The sequence below is a fragment of the Lottia gigantea genome (assembly GCF_000327385.1).
Source record: "Lottia gigantea unplaced genomic scaffold LOTGIsca_24, whole genome shotgun sequence".
NCBI classification, from domain to species: Eukaryota; Metazoa; Mollusca; class Gastropoda; family Lottiidae; genus Lottia; species Lottia gigantea.
This window is the reverse complement of record NW_008708707.1, coordinates 2,190,575-2,213,653: the sequence shown is the minus strand read 5'-3', so window position 1 is coordinate 2,213,653 and position 23,079 is coordinate 2,190,575. Positions and strand designations below refer to the sequence as shown.

Genomic DNA, 23,079 nt, shown 5'->3' with positions numbered 1-23,079 from the left:
ATCATCGTTCGCTTGATATGAAAGGACATGTCAATTATGTTGCATTATATTTTTTTCGGTGTCAATTTACTACTGAAATCTGGTATTTACATCAAAATTACGTGTTGTCATAATTTGTTCAGGTTAAGTTCATAATATTAAAACTACGTTATTAACATGACAAATCTTGTTTTTACTCATCGATCTATGGTTTCACCAATCTGTGTTATAATTACATAGTTTGCTACAGATAGTCTTCTGGTTTATATATTCGATTAAGTGTTTTTGGTTCCAGGCGAAAATTGATAAAGAGACGGCTAATGCCACTGTCCATCATTGCATACGTCATAACATTCACTTTTAATTCCAGTTCGAATTAATCTTCTATTTATAGTCCATCAAAATCACAAGAATTAGCAGGACCTTGCAGAGAAGGATCCTTATAACCGAAGCAGTTATCATGTATAATGGTTTCTAAGGGCGTTGCTCTTTTATATATAAAGAATACAACAACAACAAATTTTATTATACAAAATAATCTGTACATAATACATCATGGTTAATATTAATCTTTTTACATCCGAATTTACTTTTCCTTCTAGTCTTTGAATATTTTTGTCTTCATCAATTATTAGGAAAGTTATGTGATATTATTTTTGTTTTTCTTCCAAAATTTTAACCATCACAATAAAAGTAGAATTTTTGTAGAGTCTGCTCTTTATTTCAGTTTTTTTATGAACTGCCATGTTTTAAATTGGTCCTATTTCGAGAATGATTCATAAATAGTGTACACATAATCAATATCACTAACAAAAACTATTGCGTCACATACAAACTGTACACATCTAGGTACAAAATCAATGAAAAAATCGTGTAGATTCATTTAGTTTAATTCTGAATAACCTTAGTTAACCTTTTGTGTATACGCAATCGTTCGGGTTGACGCATTAGTTCAAATTTACCATATGTACAAAGCGTGAACTTGACCTATAGGTGACGTTAACGTTAGCTGTTATAATATACAATCCATTATATATTTTTCTGTACCACAGTTACAATTCATGATACACAATCCGTTTTACAGTCTCTGTTGAAACTCAATCATTTAAACACCGTCTGTTGTCCTACAAACAATTATACACCATCTCATGTACCACAATCTGTCATACACAATCACGATACAATCCATATACACATCTGTTTTACCACAATGGTACCACATTCATAGTACACTACATTATACACAATCTGTTTTACCAAGATCTATTAGACACAATCATTGTACAACCAATTAAGCCCAATCTGATGTACTACGATACATTATACACAGTCTGCTTTACCACATTCATGGTTCAATACATTATACACAATCTGATGCATCACATTATTATACATTATCTGCCTTACCACGATCACACCCCGTCTTCATTAGCCCACATGGTGCAGAAAAGTAGGGCGTAAAACTCCATTCATTTCATTTCATTTACCACGATCACGATACAATCCATTTACACATCTGCTGTTCCACAACTATTATACACAATCTGATGTACTACGATCGTGTTTTACCTAGGTCCTGATACAATTCATTATATCTGTTTTACCACTAACAAACCATTATACAACCGTGAGCATGATTTATATACCTTATTCGTTAAATTACCACACAGCGACATCACAATTGTACAATGATAGGAAATATCCAATACACATATATTCATGAATAAGGAAAGAAGACGGACGGACTTAGGAAACCAATGAGAAAGACAAGCACCATTCACGTCCTTCTGTAACACAATATTTTTAAATCTATATTTTGTACATTGTTTTCTAGAGGCACTCTTTTGAAGTTAAAATTATAACTGTACAATGTTGATGAATGATATGGTCACATTTCAGTCGTCACATCCTCCATGTGGATTGTGGGTAAAACTGGTGCCGTGTGCATTCGCTGCAAACGGTGCTTTTCGCGGGCTACCATAGTCAGTGATAACTTCCGACTGTATGTTTTGTATATAACGCTATCCTGAGCTCTCTTCACTACTTTGATAGTGTCCAAATTTTTCGGGTTGTGTTTAAAGCGTGGCTCCATTGGTTGAAGAATTCGGATGGAGTCCCACCGTCGCCAGAATACAACCACCGTCACAAACCAGAATATAACAATTAACGATATTATTATTACTTCCTCTATGTGGAGGGTATGCTTAATTGGAACGTACGCTCGATCATCTGCAAATAGAAAACAAACATTACTTGAATAGACAATCAATATGCAATTAGCTTGAAATAAGAGTACTTAACCCATCTTTAGAATGTTATGCCCTATTTATTATTCTTTCATTAATGGCATGACAACCGAATTTTACTGTATGCGGAAGTTTGATTTATGTTTACTATCAATATGAATGGAAATAACTTGGATGTCTGAGTGTACAAGTTGAGTTATAACTTAGAATTTTCCATTTGATATTTTGTATTATACACGATCTACATTATTATACGGTTCAGTCTATCGCGTCAGGCACAGGTCGAGTTATACCTTCGATTTTTCATTTGATATTTTGTATTAAACACTAGGTATATCATTATACGATTCAGTCTATCGTGTGTTAAATTGGTAATATAATTAGTCGAATTATACAACGAGCACAGATGCCCCAGACAAGGACATGGCAATTGGAATACATTTATAATGAAAAGTATACATCACGTTCAGCTAACTAAATCACGGCGATAGACATTTTCTGATTATATTGTACGCGGTGATTGGCAATCTATATTTATTTTCGATAGGACTTAACCATTTCTGGTGTATGAAATTCAGACTTGACGATTTGATTTGTAATAGTATAAGTATCTTCAATTTTAATACAATATCTCAGAGCAAGGTGAGACTGGAAGATGCTCAAAGATTCGATTCACTTTATGATTGGCTGTGGGCCGAGTCTGTGACTTTATAAGCGAGCATGTGATTGGCTCTGGATCGAACCTGTGACTTTGTAAGCGAGCAGGTGCTTGGTTCTGGATCGAACTTGGGACTTTGTAAGCGAACAAGTGCTTGGCTCGAGATCGAGCCTGTGACTTTATAAGCGAGCATGTGATTGGCTCTGGATCGAACCTGTGACTTTGTAAGCGAGCAGGTGCTTGGTTCTGGATCGAACTTGGGACTTTGTAAGCGAACAAGTGCTTGGCTCGAGATCGAGCCTGTGACTTTATAAGCGAGCATGTGATTGGCTCTGGATCGAACCTGTGACTTTGTAAGCGAGCAGGTGCTTGGTTCTGGATCGAACTTGGGACTTTGTAAGCGAACAAGTGCTTGGCTCGAGATCGAGCCTGTGACTTTATAAGCGAGCATGTGATTGGCTCTGGATCGAACCTGTGACTTTGTAAGCGAGCAGGTGCTTGGTTCTGGATCGAACTTGGGACTTTGTAAGCGAACAAGTGCTTGGCTCGAGATCGAGCCTGTGACTTTATAAGCGAGCATGTGATTTGCTCTGTATCGAACCTGTGACTTTGTAAGCGAGCAGGTGCTTGGCTCTGGATCTGTTGGTGCCATATGTTGGACCAGATCACTAGATACCAGAAATAGCCCTATATTCAAACAAGAGCTTCTCAACAAACCACACAAATGGTCTACTAAGGGTAACATAGTTACGGATAAAATCAATTGACATAATAAAATATAGCTGCAATGTAAACAATACCATATTGTCTATGAAAGAACTTCAATGTAATGTGCAGACCTTATCAAACGAGAATAATATAAGTGCTAACTGTTGTAGGTTACTTCAAGTCGTAACGAACACTGACACCCAAAGTCAATAATTTCCTGTACATCGAATAATAATAAGCAATAACATGCATACAAACTTGTATATCTCTACAATTAGTAGAATGACATACTTCCAAGCGATATGGTGCACAATTATGTGTCTTACAAGATACTCAAACGAAGTCCGTGGCATAGGTAACTTTTTTGGCCTTCCAGTGAAGTTGATTTTACAACCGGTTACCGAGTTACCGGCCTTGACAAAGTATTGACTCTGGTTAGCATAAAGTAGTGTCACAATGAATCTATTATACTTGGCTTGGAAACCGTCTTTACTCTGTACATTCTTATCAACATTGTAATCTCTTAATACCATCAGTACAAAACTTTCATTATTCATCTGAATAAATTGTTAAAATTAAAATGTCAAGCTTGTTGTTTGTAAATGTAAGTCTTTCAAACAAGGGCCTTGTTCGCAGGTTTTTCTTGTTTACATTGTTTTTAACTGAGTTTAAACATTTGTTCAGTTTTTTTTAATTACTTGAGACTGTATTGTTATGTTTCTATAAAATATACACGCGGCAGAACATGCAGCTTTCTCCCCGTTCTTATAACTAACTCAATTCTTAGCTAGTTTTTTTCTAGATTGTACTGTCATTGACAGCTGGGGCGAAAGAAATCATAATTGGGTTTAACTGGAAAACACGGACAATTTCAAATACTTCCCTTAGCCGCAGATGTGTCAGCAATCGACAAATTTTAATAAATTTCAAGGCTTAACTCAAGATGAGAAACAGGAAAAATATTTCATAAAGAACGCTTGAGCAGGTGGTTATGTCGTTTTTACTTCCTATCAAAAAAGGTTATGCTCATAATTATATTTCGCTCATTTGAATTGTGCATTATCATACACCTACAGATAATCATAACTCAATTTGCTTTAAACCATTACCTCTTTAGTGGTAACTATGTTTGTTACAATAGCAGATTTCGTTAGGCATATAGTTAGTGGTAACTATGTTTGTCACAATAGCAGATTTCGTTAGACATATAGTTAGTGGTAACTATGTTTGTCACAATAGCAGATTTCGTTAGACATATAGTTAGTGGTAACTATGTTTGTTACAATAGCAGATTTCGTTAGGCATATAGTTAGTGGTAACTATGTTTGTCACAATAGCAGATTTCGTTAGGCATATAGTTAGTGGTAACTATGTTTGTTACAATAGCAGATTTCGTTAGACATATAGTTAGTGGTAACTATGTTACAATAGCAGATTTTGTTAGACATATAGTTAGTGGTAACTATGTTTGTTACAATAGCAGATTTCGTTAGACATATAGTTAGTGGTAACTATGTTTGTTACAATAGCAGATTTCGTTAGGCATATAGTTAGTGGTAACTATGTTTGTCACAATAGCAGATTTCGTTAGGCATATAGTTAGTGGTAACTATGTTACAATAGCAGATTTCGTTAGGCATATAGTCAGTGGTAACTATGTTTGTCACAATAGCAGATTTCGTTAGGCATATAGTTAGTGGTAACTATGTTACAATAGCAGATTTCGTTAGGCATATAGTTAGTGGTAACTATGTTTGTCACAATAGCAGATTTCGTTAGGCAATTAGTTAGTGGTAACTATGTTTGTTACAATAGCAGATTTCGTTAGGCATATAGTTAGTGGTAACTATGTTACAATAGCAGATTTCGTTAGGCATATAGTTAGTGGTAACTATGTTTGTTACAATAGCAGATTTCGTTAGGCATATAGTTAGTGGTAACTATGTTTGTCACAATAGCAGATTTCGTTAGGCAATTAGTTAGTGGTAACTATGTTACAATAGCAGATTTCGTTAGGCATATAGTTAGTGGTAACTATGTTTGTTACAATAGCAGATTTCGTTAGGCAATTAGTTAGTGGTAACTATGTTACAATAGCAGATTTCGTTAGGCATATAGTTAGTGGTAACTATGTTTGTCACAATAGCAGATTTCGTTAGGCAATTAGTTAGTGGTAACTATGTTTGTTACAATAGCAGATTTCGTTAGGCATATAGTTAGTGGTAACTATGTTTGTTACAATAGCAGATTTCGTTAGGCATATAGTTAGTAGTTACTATGTTTGTTACAATAGCAGATTTCGTTAGACAGATATTTAATCGACCCATTAACGAATCCCTCATTGACATCCATTTAATGAAGTTCAACTTAATATCTAAGAAATAAAGAAATACAATTTTTTAATTGTCATCTGAAAAAAATCAATAAACGCATTACCAAAGTTCTGTTTACTTTAATATAAAACCAATTATATACAGAAGCCTTGATTTGACCTTTAATTAACAAAGCAAAAAAAAATCTTTTTTAATATTAAATTGTGTTAAGAGCCAACAAAAATATTCCATTATGTAGGTTAAAAGCCCTTCGGCAAATGCTAGAAAGCCAGAGTTCCCAAACTCTTTAGACTCGGAAGAGTATTTTTCGACTTCTCTGTAGCAGCCTTGCCCACATTAAGGGTTAATATCATTATTGAAAATGTTCAAGGTACTTTGCAAGTACATCCTGTGGTGTTTAGTGGAACATGTAGCTGGTACCATTTACCCCTTTTTTGGAAAAGGGGACGATAAAACATTTTGAGAAGAAGGACGTATGAATTCAATACTCCAGTTCCTCGAAAAGCAATCTGTATTTCATTTTCTTTCATTTGACTGTTTTTATTAGTTAATCAGTTGATATTAACTTATTTACCGCTCAACGACACCTACAGACGCACTTTATATATATATATTTGTAACCCCCCCCCCCCCCCATACTGTCTCCCCCCATACTGTCTCTTTTTAACTCGATCTCTATTATAACATTGTTATAACAACAACAACAAATCCTGTCGATGTCTTTGATGTATTTCATCATATCTATATTTAGTTCAGCAGGTGTTCAATATGCATGCTTAGTAACATGTAAGGTTGTAGACAGGGGGCGGGGGCAGGGGGGTTGGTGTGGCAACTCGGAGTAAGTCAAATATAGTCAGATTGGTCTGTATGGGAGAGGAGTTAGGAGGGAAAAAAGGAAAATGGCAGTGCGTGCGCTGTATCTAATCATTTGGGTTTCTTGGTTGGTTCTGGGGTTTTCGGTTCTCTCTGTTGTTGATTCATTCTAATCTCTGTTTAAGTATGGAGTCAGGAGGCCACCAAAGCTGGCTCGCTCACATATTGCTCACGCCAATTAAGGAAAATAATGTTACATACCAGACACACGTTAATTATATCGTATTTTGATTGAATGAATGTTGCGGACCTCATCTCCAACGCTGAAGGTCGTTTAGTATGTTAAGTCAGAGAATGGAAATTATAAGCATGAAGCATGCTGTTTCTTGTTTTTACCAAATCTTAATGATTGCAATTATCGAACAACAAATTGAAATGGAACATCTTAGGGAATATTTAATACATAGGTTTTGTTCATCGTTTGGGAAGGAAATATGCCTTTTTAAGCTCCTAATGTTTGAAAATTGTCAAGTGACACATGTGACCTGTAAATATACTCGACAATTGAAAATTGAATGCCGACCGCCTAACGTTGTCCTCCTGATCCAACCAATAAAACCAAAAAAAGTAGATGTAAATTTCTAATATTTACAAAAGCATATCGGGTTGAATTCCAGACTTCACAGTATGTATAGAGAAAGCAATGTTAAACATGTTACAGATATAACCACACATGACATAAAAAAAATTATAAATTTTATGTGTGCATTAAACTCATAACCTGGTTGAATATCCGCCAAATTCTTTATTGCTTTACTCGTGATGTATAGTTTAAAGATATATTATTCTAATATTTGGCTTTACATCAGAATTTAGTGATAAAATGTGAGAAAAGTTAATTGTGTTCGAGAAACCTTGCTCCCACAAAGACTGACTTGCAGGATATTTGAATTTTAAAAAGGTTCTCTTAATTTACAAACGTTAGCTGTATTTCTTGGTAAAGTACATGTGAAAGTCGAAATATCGTTAGGGTAAAACGGCATGTACGTCTATACCAATCATATTAACATTTCCGCGCAAAATATTCTAATAAATTCAGAATATGACAGTGAGTGGAAAAGTTATTTTGCTTAGTGACTCTGGTACAGATCTCGATAGTTCTATAACAGCCTCCTGGTCTTGCTTCATCCTCGCAATTCGACCCGACCAGATCTAACGAAAAATCAACAACCAAACCAACAACACCGAATCATCCAATTTGATCCAATCCAACTACCAACTACACTACCTAGTTTGCGATATCAGCATCCGCTGGAAGCGAACGTTAACTTGTCATCTACCTACCTACCATCATCCTCGTACAATTGCCCAGAGGGTGACCTTTTAGTGTGAGTCAGGAAAATATTCAGTGGACCTCCCGCGTTTGTTTACCTTGTAAAATTTACGCTTGAATATTCCTCCTTAAAATACAAATTAGTATTTACAATTTCAGAACGGTAAGAGGAAATGGCAATTAAGATTTTAAAAGCCCTTTCAAGATACTTGATAGCTATAATAAGAATCTCTAATTAATGATGCTATAATAAAATATGCCATAAGAAAGCACATGCGTTCGTCTCTCGACAAAAATAACTTTTTGATAAACATAAACAATTTTCAGCCACAGGCTTTCCATGTATACCTTTCTGACCTTTCGGAAAGAGAACCAGATCATATCTCATGGACATCTCAGAATATTGGTAGAAAGTGACGTCATAAGTGGAATCATGGTTTATTCGAACTGATATCATTGACGTTTGCAGTAATAAATTTCATATGCGAAGTCTGAATATATTTTTTTATTTCCGATGACGGAATATTGTCCTGCAGCAATTTTTCTCCATTTCTGACGTCAGTTACGAATGTCTATTTTAGTCTATTTCTGACACATGATCAGCAATGCACATAAATATCTGCCAAAAAAAAACAGATTTGACCATCCGGCTATTTTCAAAGGCATCATGAAATTTGCAAGTAATCCATATGAATTCGTGTAAAAATGCTCGCTCTTCTTAGTCATGCACTTTACGTCATTTTTTTGGAGACTAATTCAATTTTCAACCGTCAGTATTTTTGTGATGAACCGTATGTATCACACGTGACCTACCTCTTTAGTCACATCTAAGTACCATTTTCATCTCTGCAGCTCATGTTTATTTTATGTATTCCACGGATTGAATATGCAATTTTAATAGTATTGTTTTTCTTATTAGAAAAAGTGGTATAAGTGGTCTAATTGTGGTTTCATTAAAGGCTCTGAGAGTTTTATTCCATTTAAGAAATGAGATAGATGTCTAAAAGAACATTAAGGTGCGAATCCGGGAATTTATTTGTTAACTGACTGGTTTTCGTATTGAAAGATCTTTCATGTGGAAAACGTTCTGTCTGAACGATTCACGTCTATTCTGGTGATCGTTAAAGGATTGTCATTTGATTCATTCGATCTGTGATGTATTGGTCTGATATTGAATATTGTAAGTCCTATGTTAATGGAACATGAGTTTTATTATACCCTTCGAACAGCATCAAGTGCATTGAATACCGGAAAGGAATTCAAAGGTATAATCCCGATTATGCCGTTGAAGCTGCAATATATTCTTCAGGAGCATCTTACTATAGATGGAGCATATGTATCAGGTCTCAACCTTCCACAATAGCCACGCTACGCCAATGGAGAGACTGTCTTGTTTTGCATAATAAAAACATCAAAATTAATCATTATTAACCAAGTTGACTCTCATTAAGCAATAACGTAAGTACACCGTAAAAAGTAAAATTTTAATATATAAACATGTATTATCCAGGACCTAAGATTAGACTGAAATCAAATATCTTTTGTTTATGTCCTTAGAAATTTAATAAAGACTTTGGTTTCATCTCAAAGTAATTAACTTTGTACAGTCTGAATGTGTTAATAGAATAACATCTCGTGAGACTAAATAAGCAACAGTGGCACCGCCATTTTGAAAGAAGTTAACTAGCCATTTTACGCCTTAAGGGACATTTTTGTCTTGAACAACATAAGGCTGTGAAATTTAACACGACATTATTGTAGATATTTACTCTAGTCTCAGTCTGATTCCGTAACGGCCATATTTAATAGTTTCGTCTGTAAAGTAGGTGACAAAATGACGTCATAACTTTTCTCCTTTGTACTTTTAATGGTTAAATGGAGTGATTTATTTTCAGAGCAAAAACTTTTCTAAGTTATGAACATCTTGTTCAATAAAAGTTCTATCGAATCTCTAGTTCAATTCTTTAATAAATTGAAAGTTTTATCCACAATCCTAGGCAGCTTTGTAATACAGCAACAACCATGCTGTTCTGAACCCACATGCAAACATGAATTTTAGACGTGATTATGACCTCTCTTCCAGGAGTCGGAAGAGCAAATACAAATGCGATTGTGTTTAGTAATCCATATTTGCAATATCTGAATTTGCAGCACCGTGATTTTTGGTGTCTCGTACCGTGTGCTTTTTTCTCTTCGTGACCCTTTTTGGCTTCTCTACCGTATACCATACTTTCGTGTTCGGAAGAGTACCCGGTGTATTCGCATCTAAATCATCATTAAGCCGATTCACAGGTGACATGATATTAAACTTCCATTCTTAGTCGAGGTAATTTAATTAGCAAGATGAAAATTGGATTCCGTCTCAAGACGTATCAAGATTTAATTTATCTCTATGTCTTCTTAATTATCTCAATACACAATAAATTTGTTTTTATGATAAATGGCTAGATTTCCAGACTAGTTGACAAAAACCATAAAATTAGTTGGCATTTTCATTCAATCCAGATCAGCAGTAGAAATTCATGTTAAGGAACACATTTACTCAAAGGGTAGCCGAGGCCATCTCTAGCCTTGCTCTGTCAAAGGGGTCGATGACTGATGTGCCATGACATCAAAATTCTATAATAGGTTTCGGATACAGGTCTGATTACACTGTACTGGATTCTGGTATTTTCTTAATTCCATTGGACCAATATTTTGATATAGTGACATTTCGCTTTACTCAAAATATTTTGATTTAAAAATAAATTCGGAAGAACTTCGCGCTGCTACTACTCCGGACAATCATCAAGGCCGGTTCCGGCATAAGGTGTCTGGTGTACGAATGGAGCAAAATAAGATATTTGGTGCTATGCAGATTAAGAAAAACAAGATTAAGATCAACAGAAAAATAGCATGGAATTAATTCATCTAGCCTATTTTACTTTATCCAACTGTAGTACCATGGCCCTGGACTGTTCCATGTCCAGCATGCGGTGGTTCTTTAGCATTTACTTTATACTTTTACGCACCTGTTGGCTGATGATAGTTTACGGTATTACATATTATAAACTAAAGCAATCATGAAAGCCCGTTGTGGCATAAGGTGTGTGATCTAGTTGCTATGCAAGGATAACAAACAGATTAAGGAAAAGGAAAATAACGTTTACCCAACGTCTTAGCAAATGAGCAGGAAAGTAGGTTGGCAAACTTTAATCACCTTGTGCTGTAGTTTGTCAGATTTGAAGTTTGTGATACTGAATAATAATTCCATTTGGTATAATACGTATTTTACGTTTGTTATTCAATCTCCATATGTTATTCATCCCTGGGGCTTACTTGTGCAGTTGCAGGCTATCCACCATATTAACTGAAATTGATTTAGCCTCCTTTGAATATAGCTGTAAGTCTTGTATAATTCCATTCTAGCATCAACCTGATTATACACAATCCATACAGATAAATCCAATTAATCCTTTCTAGCGTAATTTGTTTTCCATGTTCCAAACTAACAGATTTAATCTTACAGTAAAACCCATAAAACTAGATTTTTTGTTGATGAAAATCCATTTATTATGGCCTTCACATAAATTTCCACCTCAAAGGAATGCAATCTCTTAACGATTCATTGAATATATAAAAATATGTATACAGAGCGACTGAAGGCGGATTGTCTTAATTGACTGGAACACATCTCATGCTGCAGACACGTGTCTCTGATAAACTATCCTCATCACGCTTTGAAGTGGATGTTAACTTTTCAATAATGGTCTTTAGACGCATGAGCAAATAATGCGGACTCTACAGACCTTGATTAGGTAGTGTAATAAGATGGTCTCTTTGGGTCAACCTTTGCTGGTTCAGCTGTCATAATTGCTTCAAAGAAGAATTGACGGATGATCAACTTCATGAGTTGTTATGATCTGTGGAATTCGGAGGACCTGATCATCATATAAAAGACTGTAGACATTTTCTGTGTGTTATGTTATTAGAATGGAAGAGAGTAAATTGAGGATTGCAGAGAACATTTGTATTATCATTATTAACAAGATGACAGAATTCCTCATCTGTTTGTATATCTAATAGTGACACAATCAACAAGATAAGAAATTTTAGGCAGTAGAAAAGAACATAAAAAGTTGCATGATTAAGAAGATAAAATAATGCTAGTGTATTCAATCGCAAATGTAAGAATAGAATATTTGGATTACAAATAACTACCGTTGAGGATTTTGACATCAACGCGACAAGAGAATACGATGCGGTGTACAAATTTTAGTCACTGGAACGAAAACTGAAAATTGTGCATTCTGAGAACTTCAACGAGATCAACAGAAAGCTTGTACATGTTTAATCAATTACATTACATGAACTTCCGTCATGATCAACAAAATAACAGAAAGCCTGATCTGCTTACATTTACAACACACACGTTTTAGATGAAAACTTTGGATTACGGAGAAATCTTCATGATCAACAAGATAATAGAATACCTGATTTTCTTGTACATGTTTGATCCCTAAGAAAGCTATGGATTACAGAGACGGCTATTCTACAAGATATTAAAATAGGACCCGATACGTTAAGAGCTATAAAGATGAACATAATAGATAGCCAATATCTACAAGCAATATAACAATAATTTGATAAGTTAATGTAGAATTCTATAATTGATTTATTTGAACAAAACTATGATATTAGTTAATTGATATGGGAATTGATACTACACTCTAATGTATATAACAATATTGGTCTACGATGCACAGTAAAAAACTGTTCCAGTCTGCAGCTTTCAAATATATCTCGTTCTATATCAGATCTGTATGATCATTATGGTCTAACTAGACGTCTACATTTGTTTTGCAAAATGATGCAGTTAGCTTGAATCAAGCTTTGGTCTATATATGAAGATTTAAGACTCCATATTAGGTCACGCCAAATCTATCGAAAAGAACCAAAAAATAAAATTTGCACATTTTATTATAAGAATGCCTGTTTGATTTACTGAAGAAAGAAATGCAATGTGCGGGGCATTGGCAAAGACAATTGACAGAAGAAGAGCACCCAGCACGTTGAAGCCATCAGAGATAGATCTTCACTGCAGTCCTGTAGGAAATCAACCAATCCTTCTCTACCAGTACTCAGAGAACTAAAAAAAAAATGTACGGATTTTGAAGCTGATATGCTTGCCTGAAGACGACATGGGACTGCGTCATGACAGTTGCATCAGCCTTGTCTTTATCGTATTTATACTGTCGACCTATCTTAACGTTCACTGCTAATAGCACACTTACGATAAGATATGTACCAGTATAAAGTGATAATGACCCGTATTAGTGACTCATTATGAAGTTGAAAGTTAGGTTAATTGGACATCTAATTAATACTTTTCCAGAATACTTACATATAACATAACATTAATGCTCTCCCTTGTTAAATTTTTAAATGGTCGAGTGTGCATTGAAAGTTGTGGATTGCAGATAGCATTAGCAGTATCAACACGATAATAGAATACCCCATCAGTGCTTACAATTTAAGTCGAAGTCGCTGAAATTTAGTCAGATACAGAACAAGAAGATTAAAAAATATCTGCTTATACAAGTTTTATCCAATTAAGATACAAGCTTTAGATTGCTTATAAGTAATAAGATTCATGGTATATCTCGTATTTCATACCAAAACTAATAAATCATACACGATGTTATGTTATTTATTCCTTTATACCTTTATACCTTATACCTTTATTCCGTCATTGTTTGCGTTATTGGAATAAATTCTAAAAATCATTTCTAAAATACAAGAATGCTGGACTGCAAAGTTTTGTAGAAATTCCGGACTATGCAACTTTTCATGAGCCAACACATTTGCCGAATATCCCATAATCATTTACAGTTTAGAAGATGAGGTATTTAGCCATCCATACGCCGACCGATATTCGGATCCAAGAAAACCATTTATTCTTACTAATGTAGTAACGTATACCATACTTCTTGTAATCAAGGTTCCTCCTCGAAGCATAACCATTTATGAGGAGAAAAAAACTCCATTTCAATTCAAGCGATTTGTAATTAATGAAATATAATATCGACAGTGAATATCGTTGAAAAAATTCTAGTTCCTCTGAATAGCAAATTGACAATAACAGTCAATGTATTTCCAATGTTCGTCAAGGCGTAAAGAGCAATTTCCTTAAACATCATGTTCCTTCGTGATATGGGACTATAGTTAACAAAATAAACCACTTGTCAAAATCAATCGAATTATATTTATACAACCAACCACACGAAAACGCAGCATTTTTTTTCGTGATAAATTCCAAAGTGTTCATCCGATTAAAATGAAACTAAGTACTCTTAATTCAATTAACTCGATTTTTGAGCAAATATTATAGAGATGCGTTGCTGAAGATTTTTTAGTTATTGTCATAACATAAGTATTTTCTTAGCTCAACAGATGCTAGAGTTGATAACGGTACCAACCAAATTAAAAAAAAAAATTCACAATTTGATTTCATAAAAAGCCAAATTTTAATCCGATTTCTTCATTGCCGCATTTGTCTCCTATCGCGGAAGCTATCTTCTGCAATAGCATTACACGTGATGCATAATAAGAACGTCAAACTTCGATCTAATGCTGAATGACACTTTAAACACAGTCGGTATTAATAGGATAATTGCGCTATCAACATGGTAGTGATATTACGACATAATGCATATAATTTGTAGTTGAATAATGTCATATAATATAGACTTAGTCCACAATAAAGTCATGTGGGCTTAATATGCCACTTATATGAATTATAATCGGGCAGTCAGTTCAAAACTAAAAACATTTCATTGCGATTGCAAGCCAAGATTCGACACGATACAATAAAACTGGAAATTTAAAATCTGTATTTAACAACTATTTATCATAACATAATTTTACCCTGCATAATGAACAAACTGACTTCAATGCATAAAACTTTGTGGACATGTACACTTGCCTATTATGTCGTCCGTCCGTCAACATTTTCTTGTAAACGCTCTAAAAACTAGATTTTTTGATGGAATCAAATGAAATTCGGTAAGTGTATACATATTCATCAAACAAAGATCAAGTTCGAATTTGAGCTATGTTCGACCGTTCGAAGCAGAGTTATTGCCCTTGCCCCAAAATCTTGAATATGCTATTACTCTCTTAGTTTTCAATCGATTTTGATGAAACTTAAAATGGATGTTTCGTTTTTACCATCCGCATGCCGTGGTGGGCATATATGGCTGTGGTCCACTATCTTATATATTCTTATAACACACAATATTGTATTGATTTCTGGAAATTTTTGCAATGCCGCAATTCTCTTATTGAGATTGCAAGCCAAGGTTATAATAAATCTTTTAAAATCTAGAATCTAAGAACTTTATCATTAAATTGATCATTATGAATATCAATCATTCTATTTGACATCATCATTAAAATCATCATTATTTTACCTTACCTCTACATATGGAAAAACATCATTAGTGTATACACTTCATTAAACACAATGAATAACTGATGTCGAGATAATATGAACATGGTGCTAATGAACATTTGGTAATTGATTTGATTCAGTGAGGTGACACTTTTCCATATCCAATCGTAATTATGTATCTTCATTATTCAATTGATTTTCTCTTTGGACTTTATCATGGATCTATATTATTCAATGGACTTATTTATCGGATTTCATTTTCGTAAATTTCAATACATGGTAACTGAATTTGGTTATCGGACTTTTACAATGTGACTAATTGGACTTATAATTCGCTGGTTTTTTTAATGGACTTATTTTTCGTATATCCGACTTGGTTATCGTATCATTTTACAATTCATTACTGTTATGATACATCATTTACTTATTTTATCAAATTGTTTATCGGATTTCATGATTGTATAATTCGAAATATCGATGTATTATTATTGTTAAAAGCTTTATATTTTTTATAAATACTGTATTTTACCAAAGGCATAAATGATAAAGCTTCGAAGACCATAAATATTTAATGTAATAACCTAACTGACCGCAAAACCAAGCACGCCGAACGAAATTTAATATAGGAAATAAGTAGGTATTTAATAATACAGAAATTCTATGGAAATCAATGAAATCATACTTCAAACTTGAATAAGAGGGCTTGATTTGGTTTTCGTATCCTTGGAGAAATCACTACATGAAGAATATTGATATACGTTTACCGAAACCCAATATTCTAACCATTTATTACCATGACATAATATAATCATAATAAAAGAGCATCCTTAACTCAAAAGCCCCTGAAAAAATGTTGTTTTAAAAATAGTATTTCACAACCCAGAGAATTAGATTTAGCATTCTTTTAAAATCCTGACTGTCTTATTTGTTAAGAGAATGGTAAATTCTTTAAGGCACAAATCATTCAAACCCATCAGCACGGAGACAATTTCATTGTTATAACATAATGGATGGTCGAATATGACACAAAATCGAAAAAGCTATTTCATATTACCCATTAAAATATCGAGGAAGACACCCTTGAGCTGCTCCCTATGCTATCATCATTCAACAGATTCAATAAAGCCATTATCATAATTTGTCTTTCCGCTATTACATTTTTTTATATTGGCAATAGACATTTGGAAATATATTTTTTTCTGTGACATAGTTGGTCTGTCAATCTTAATAGGATATATTCTTCGACGACGGACTGTAGCGCATTAGATCAGAGCGTTGGAATCGTTACAAGACGTCATTTGTTTATTCATGTTTAACAAATGTTGGCCGTAGGTTATTTGCGACTTGTAAATATGTGCGGATAATCAGGGACAAAGTGGTCGCCAGGAGCCTCAGACGTAAACCTTGTAACAGGAGAGTGTTTGTTTTCTCTCTTAGACTATTTCTAGAATTGCAGCCGTGTTTTCAGTTTCCAAACAATTGTTTTTTTTTCACATGAAAATTGCCTGTAGTTGGTGATAACAAAACGATGCTCAATAGCGAAACAATCCATCAAGGCAATGATCATTGTGAATTTTGTTTTCACGGTTAAAGATCCAGAGGTAATCATTATTGCTTTTCACTGACTATAATATGTTGGAAATAAGATACTGTTTGAACCCTTAACAATTATTGTAAAAATCGATTTGCGGAAAATGGAAAGATGACAGTAAATATTTAAAGTAAGAAACTAAGCGTAGAGCTTACCTCCTCTGGTGGTGAACTCGACGAGGTTACTGGTATTGGTAGTAGTACCTTCACGATCTATAGACACCATGAAGACTTGGTAGGATTGGAATGGTATTAACCCTTTGAGGGTTACCTGTCTACTATATACATCAATACCGTAGGTGACACTATATTTACCCGTCGGGGCCAATAACCATTCATAAGTTACTTCAAATCGACGCACTTTACTTTTAGAACCAATGTAAATCCAAATAAGTCTAGCACGTGTAGTTCCTATGGCTACCACTGTTAGATTCTTTGGTGGTAATACATCTGGAAAAAAATATAATAAAACCATACAAGAAGATAAGAAAAGAATTTAATGTTTGTCCTTCATATCACCATAGCCAATCTTTAATACTAATAAAACATTGTCTTTTATTATATTCCAGTACGGATCATAGATTAAATCTAGATCAATAATTCTAAACAATCTTAGCTATTGAAGTACACAATCAATCGTGACAGAACGACGACATTACAAATATGTAAACCTAAGCTAACCTAGATTCCGGTCAATTTAACCGCAAAATCTAATCGCATTAACGCTTCAAATTGGCGCCCAATACCCTGCAGCAACAAGAAATACAATATGTGGTCATTTAACACATTTTACTCCAGGACAATTTCCAGTTACGTCAAAGACTATACTTAGCCCCGGGTTTATTACATCCCAAGGAAATAACCGACCTTTGCCTATCCAGATCGCAACCCACAGTTAAGTACAAAATATATCGACAAAATTAACGAGGCAACGTACAGTTAAAATACGATGAAATCAATGAAGCAACCCACAGTTAATTACAAAATAATTTCAAAATCAACAAGGCAACCCACAGTTAATTACAAAATAATTTCAAAATCAACAAGGCAACCCACAGTTAATTACAAAATAATTTCAAAATCAACAAGGCAACCCACAGTTAATTACAAAGTAACATTATAACCAACTTCGCGACGTACAGTTAAGAACACAAAATCTACGAGGCAAATCCTCAGTACAAAATGACGAGTAATCAAGTCAGTCTGGCTGGGTATCATTCTAGGGTTATCCAATATATGAATGGGTGTACAGAATGACTATCACCGACAAGCGAGGCTAAAACTGTTAAAAGATTCATTTAAAATATGGAAATAAAATCAATGGATGGTACTGCACTGAGTCCCCGGTGTCTAATTCAGTTCAACACTTGCGTCTTACCCTGACGACATCGGAGTTGGTCCTGTTATATGGTTTGATCCCTTTCACCGACCCAGGATCCCTCTCTTATGAACTATGATATCGAAGCAGGAAGACCTGATTGGATTTACCAACCCTTTCGGATAATCCACGTAGCTGACAATGATTCTTTGGTATATGTTTTAGAAGTTATAAAGTTGGAATAAGGGGGGACCACAATAAATCTTTCTAATTACTAAAAGTAATATAAGAAAACGTACTTCAGTGCACATCGTTTAAAAATCACATTCATACTCACCGCAGAGAAACCAACATTCACTAAGAATATCACTTAATCATAATATGTAAATAAAACTGCATTGAAAACTAGACATCCACTTTCACTGTCATTTAAATTGCTTGTCAAACGTATGGCGTAGAACACAAGAAGTTATAGACGTGGACACGCTCGCAATGATAGTTTTATGAAAAGTTGAAGATTTCCCACTTAAATTAACCACAATGTAACAACGTCAACGTCAAACTGTGAGTGTCAATAAACCAGTTTTCAGTCTATCTAATGAAGACACATAATGTCATTAATGGTGAAAGCAACTGCAGTCGGTCGATTTAATTAGTTTTTCTATAATCTAGTTTTCTATTAGTAACTTATGTCTAATATTACCATAGTATACAACTTCGATGTATTTTAGATCATAATTGCATGTATCTGATTATAGTCATTTAGTTGGACTCATTTTATTAATGGCAATCGATTCATAATCTTAAATGTCTGGTCGAACTGAATGGGCCATTCATTTTGCCTCCATAATGACATGTATTAACTCATTAACCCTTTTCAATGGCAGATCCATGCCGTTTTTGCTGTTTAATAATAAACTATTTGTTTTACATGGGTCAGAATTAGGCCCAATACACAAGGACATGGTCCTGTCTAACATTCAGTCCATGGAGGCAAACATAGACTCTTTATTTTACATGGGTCAGAATTGGGCCCAATACACAAGGACATGGTCCTGTCTAACATTCAGTCCATGGGAACAAACATAGACTCTTTATTTTACATGGGTCAGAATTGGGCCCAATACACAAGGACATGGTCCTGTCTAACATTCAGTCCATGGGAACAAACATAGACTCTTTATTTTACATGGGTCAGAATTAGGCACAAGGACATGGTCCTGTCTAACATTCAGTCCATGGAGGCAATATAACGAATGAATGAAAAAAAATACATAATACCTCGGATGGACATGTTTCAATAGACAAATATGGTATTATAACATAAAAAAAAATATTCTTTTAAAGAACAGGCGAGTAAGACAAGGATCTAATCGGGTTCCTGATTATGATTGCCACCATCACAAATACCATTTGACTTGAAAATTGTAAAGTCACAATCTGGTAATTCTCTATTGAATCCCGTAAATGGAAAACCCCTTGACAATACGCACATAGACGTATAACAAAAGCTGACCATACGAATTGATTAACTGAATGACCATTGTTACTTCTAATAACACTAAGAGGATAATCTGAGATTAAATGACAATACTAGTCGATTATCGCATTGATATCATTCTGATTGCGAACCAACCACAATTTAGATTGCCATTATTACAGAAAGCCTGTGGTACTTCGTGGAAGGAACCTTTGAAACCAGGACACTGAATGTCCAATCGCTCGAAAAGGATCACCACGACTGGCCTACAAAAAGATGTTCGCGTGATCCAATGATCTTGTCTGAAGACCAACTCTTTCAAAAGTGATCTTATCGTTTCATAGGAAACTGAAATACTAAATTTGAATTAAATGGAAGCCTACTCTATTTGTAGTAATCTTCACCGTGCCCAGTATGTAAAACACGAGGAAGCGGTTTCTTGTCCAGACGACTAAACGGCAGATACACCCCACTCATGCAATGCAGGTGTCTACCCCAATGTTTTGATCTTTGATCGTAGTTGAAGTCGACACAAGACTATATCACCTAACACCATTCTATTTTATAACTAGAATGCAATTAATAGAATTCTTACACAAAACCATCAATAATTTCATATCTGTTCATCATCAAGTTGGACTAATTTGACATCCGAGTGATTTGTTGTCAGGTTTGACTTGTCAGATATAACACTATATAACAATGAAATAGTAATTTATATTCCCATCATTAAAGGAGTGCGATATCATAACGAAGTAATTATTTACTTGTACTTACTGTACAAAGCTAGATTATTGAAGGATTGTTAAAATCATGTTTGTGGAAGCTTTGTACAAAGGTAGAAATTATTGTAGAAAAGTGATTATATTGATTATCAGAAAAATTTCACCGATTTACAGCGGCAGACCATGCTAGAAGGTGACACTGCAGTACCTTCAGTTGATACTACAATGCTAAAATAATAAAATGTCTGAAACAGAAACTGACAGGATACATGTAGGAATGAGAGATAATAACCTATCGAAAATTATTCACATTTAATAACATTTTTGATACACTAAAATTTTAGATTCTCCAAGAGATCTCTCGTGTACACCTCGTGTTATTCGTGAATACTCCACAAATGCAATAGTACCATAAGTTATGTATCCGGAGATATAGACAATCCTGAGGTAACTGTATTCGTTTATAACCGAGATATATTTTCAACAAAGGCCTTACCAACTCAGAAGTAGGATAAACCCTTTCCTAAAGTTTCATTCTAAGTTCTGCAGTGTCTCCATCATTTGGCAATCCTAAACCTCAAGCAGGAAGGCCAACCTGCGTTCATCATCCAAAGCAAAGTCTCTGAGTTGGATAGTTTGTATCCGTCCAGCAATGAAACCCAAGTTCTAGATTCAACAAATATATCAGACTGCAATATTCCTTTAATTAACCTTTATGAAATGTCGGATTAAATATAAGATATCTTTAGGATATGTCTTTTACATCGCTTCTTATAAGTAGATAACCAAGATCAAAGTCTGACATTTGATATTTGAAAGGGCAAAAAGTATTATTCCGTTTTCAATTTGTTGGAATCGTATAGGTCAGAGTGTCTTAGATGCCGACAATAACGAAGATATACCTCTTCTATAATTGCTATAATAACAGTATATGGGCGTATACTGCAATTTTATTCCGGGGAAGGAAGGGTTTGATTCTATCAAATGAACAGGTCTAGGTCGAAATGAGAGTTTAGAAATAGGTTTCAGGAAAATTCCGCTAAATAGTGGATCAGCTTTCATTAAAATTTATCATGATCACAAATCAAGATTGAAGCAATGCAATTTATAGGCTCTATTTCCTACCCACGAAACATGGCACGATGAACAGTAACAACGAAATGCACATTCATTGTAACATACTGCGTGTTTTTCAAATGAAGTTGGTGTAATCTGGAAAAGTAATGGTTCCCCTTGCTTCGTATTTTCTTTTAATTATATGAAAACTTTTAATTAACCTAGGGCAAAAATCTTCCAGCAAGCAATAGTAGACTGTAGATCACCCGTGGTGAGACAAAGTTCTGATTTGAAAATACCTAGAAGACGATTTCCATTCGTATTAATCAATACTTAAAAATGGTTTCAATGATGATTTTGAATGGCAGAGTAAATCTCTTTATCATTTTGGATATTTCAATTATTTCCGGTTGCTTCTCGAACGTCAACAACTTCAGATTTGAAGGGAGGATTCTATTAATATTTTGATATTGATGTATCGATGCATTCAATCACAAGAGATATAGCTCTATTGCACGATACTGGGGCATTTAAATTGATTGCGTTATCTAGAAATTGAACGGCTGAAAAAGCTTAAAACTTCCAATGCGCTTTTATAGAATCGTAAGCCGAATATAATTCTCAAGAATTGATAGGTGATGTTCATTTTTAGCTGTGTAGGTAGAGAAACATGATAAACTACTATCTGGTCCTTTTCTCTCGTTCTCTTAAACTCTTAATATGTACACGTATATTGTTCCTTAAAATCACTATACGTTGAGCCGAAATAACATTTGATCCGGTCTTTTTATATCACTATATTTGACCTTGTTCTTCAATATCACTATATTATGTACTTTTTGTATCACTATATAGGTCCTTGTCCTTTATGTGTATATCACCTATTATAAAACCATGGATTCCTTTCAGGTTAATGTCGACATTAAACTTCAATTCCATTAATACATAAAACCATTTTAACTCAAATGTACCACATTTGACACTGATTATAGAGTTTTTATTCGTCGATAAATCCTTTTCAACTTAATCTGACAGAAATGGCACGAAAGGCTATAAACATGACTATAAATATGTAGTGAGTAGTAACCATGATATACGAATTAACAAGTTGCAACATTAGAATGTTTCATGCCTCAGGGATAATCTGATTTTTAATTTGTTGGAACTGTGTTATGGAGTTTTGGGGGGTTGGTTGCGTGGTGGACATTCTCTAGCCTGACGGTGACATACATTACAAAATATTCTACATTACCAGATGATTAAATGTTAGGTTTTGCCCCACCCCTTTCATATTGTCCTTTGATCTAGACCACTGCCTTAATTTTCTGTGGAGGCACATTTCAGATTCAAATTCGGGTAGCTTGTGGTAATTTCAGTATCTTGTAGGAATCGCTTTGATTCTTTCCTG

At 34.4% G+C, this 23,079-nt stretch overlaps 1 protein-coding gene across 1 annotated transcript; it reads right to left on the bottom strand.

Annotated features, from left to right (window-relative positions):
* Positions 1-1,867: 1,867 nt before the first annotated feature.
* Positions 1,868-19,704, bottom strand: LOTGIDRAFT_160309 (hypothetical protein; the record flags this gene model as incomplete). Its single annotated transcript, XM_009055362.1, has 5 exons — positions 1,868-2,208; positions 4,001-4,148; positions 15,527-15,528; positions 17,249-17,542; positions 19,692-19,704. The coding sequence occupies 5 exons, from the start codon at positions 19,702-19,704 to the stop codon at positions 1,868-1,870; spliced, it is 798 nt and encodes a 265-aa protein (XP_009053610.1).
* Positions 19,705-23,079: the final 3,375 nt, after the last annotated feature.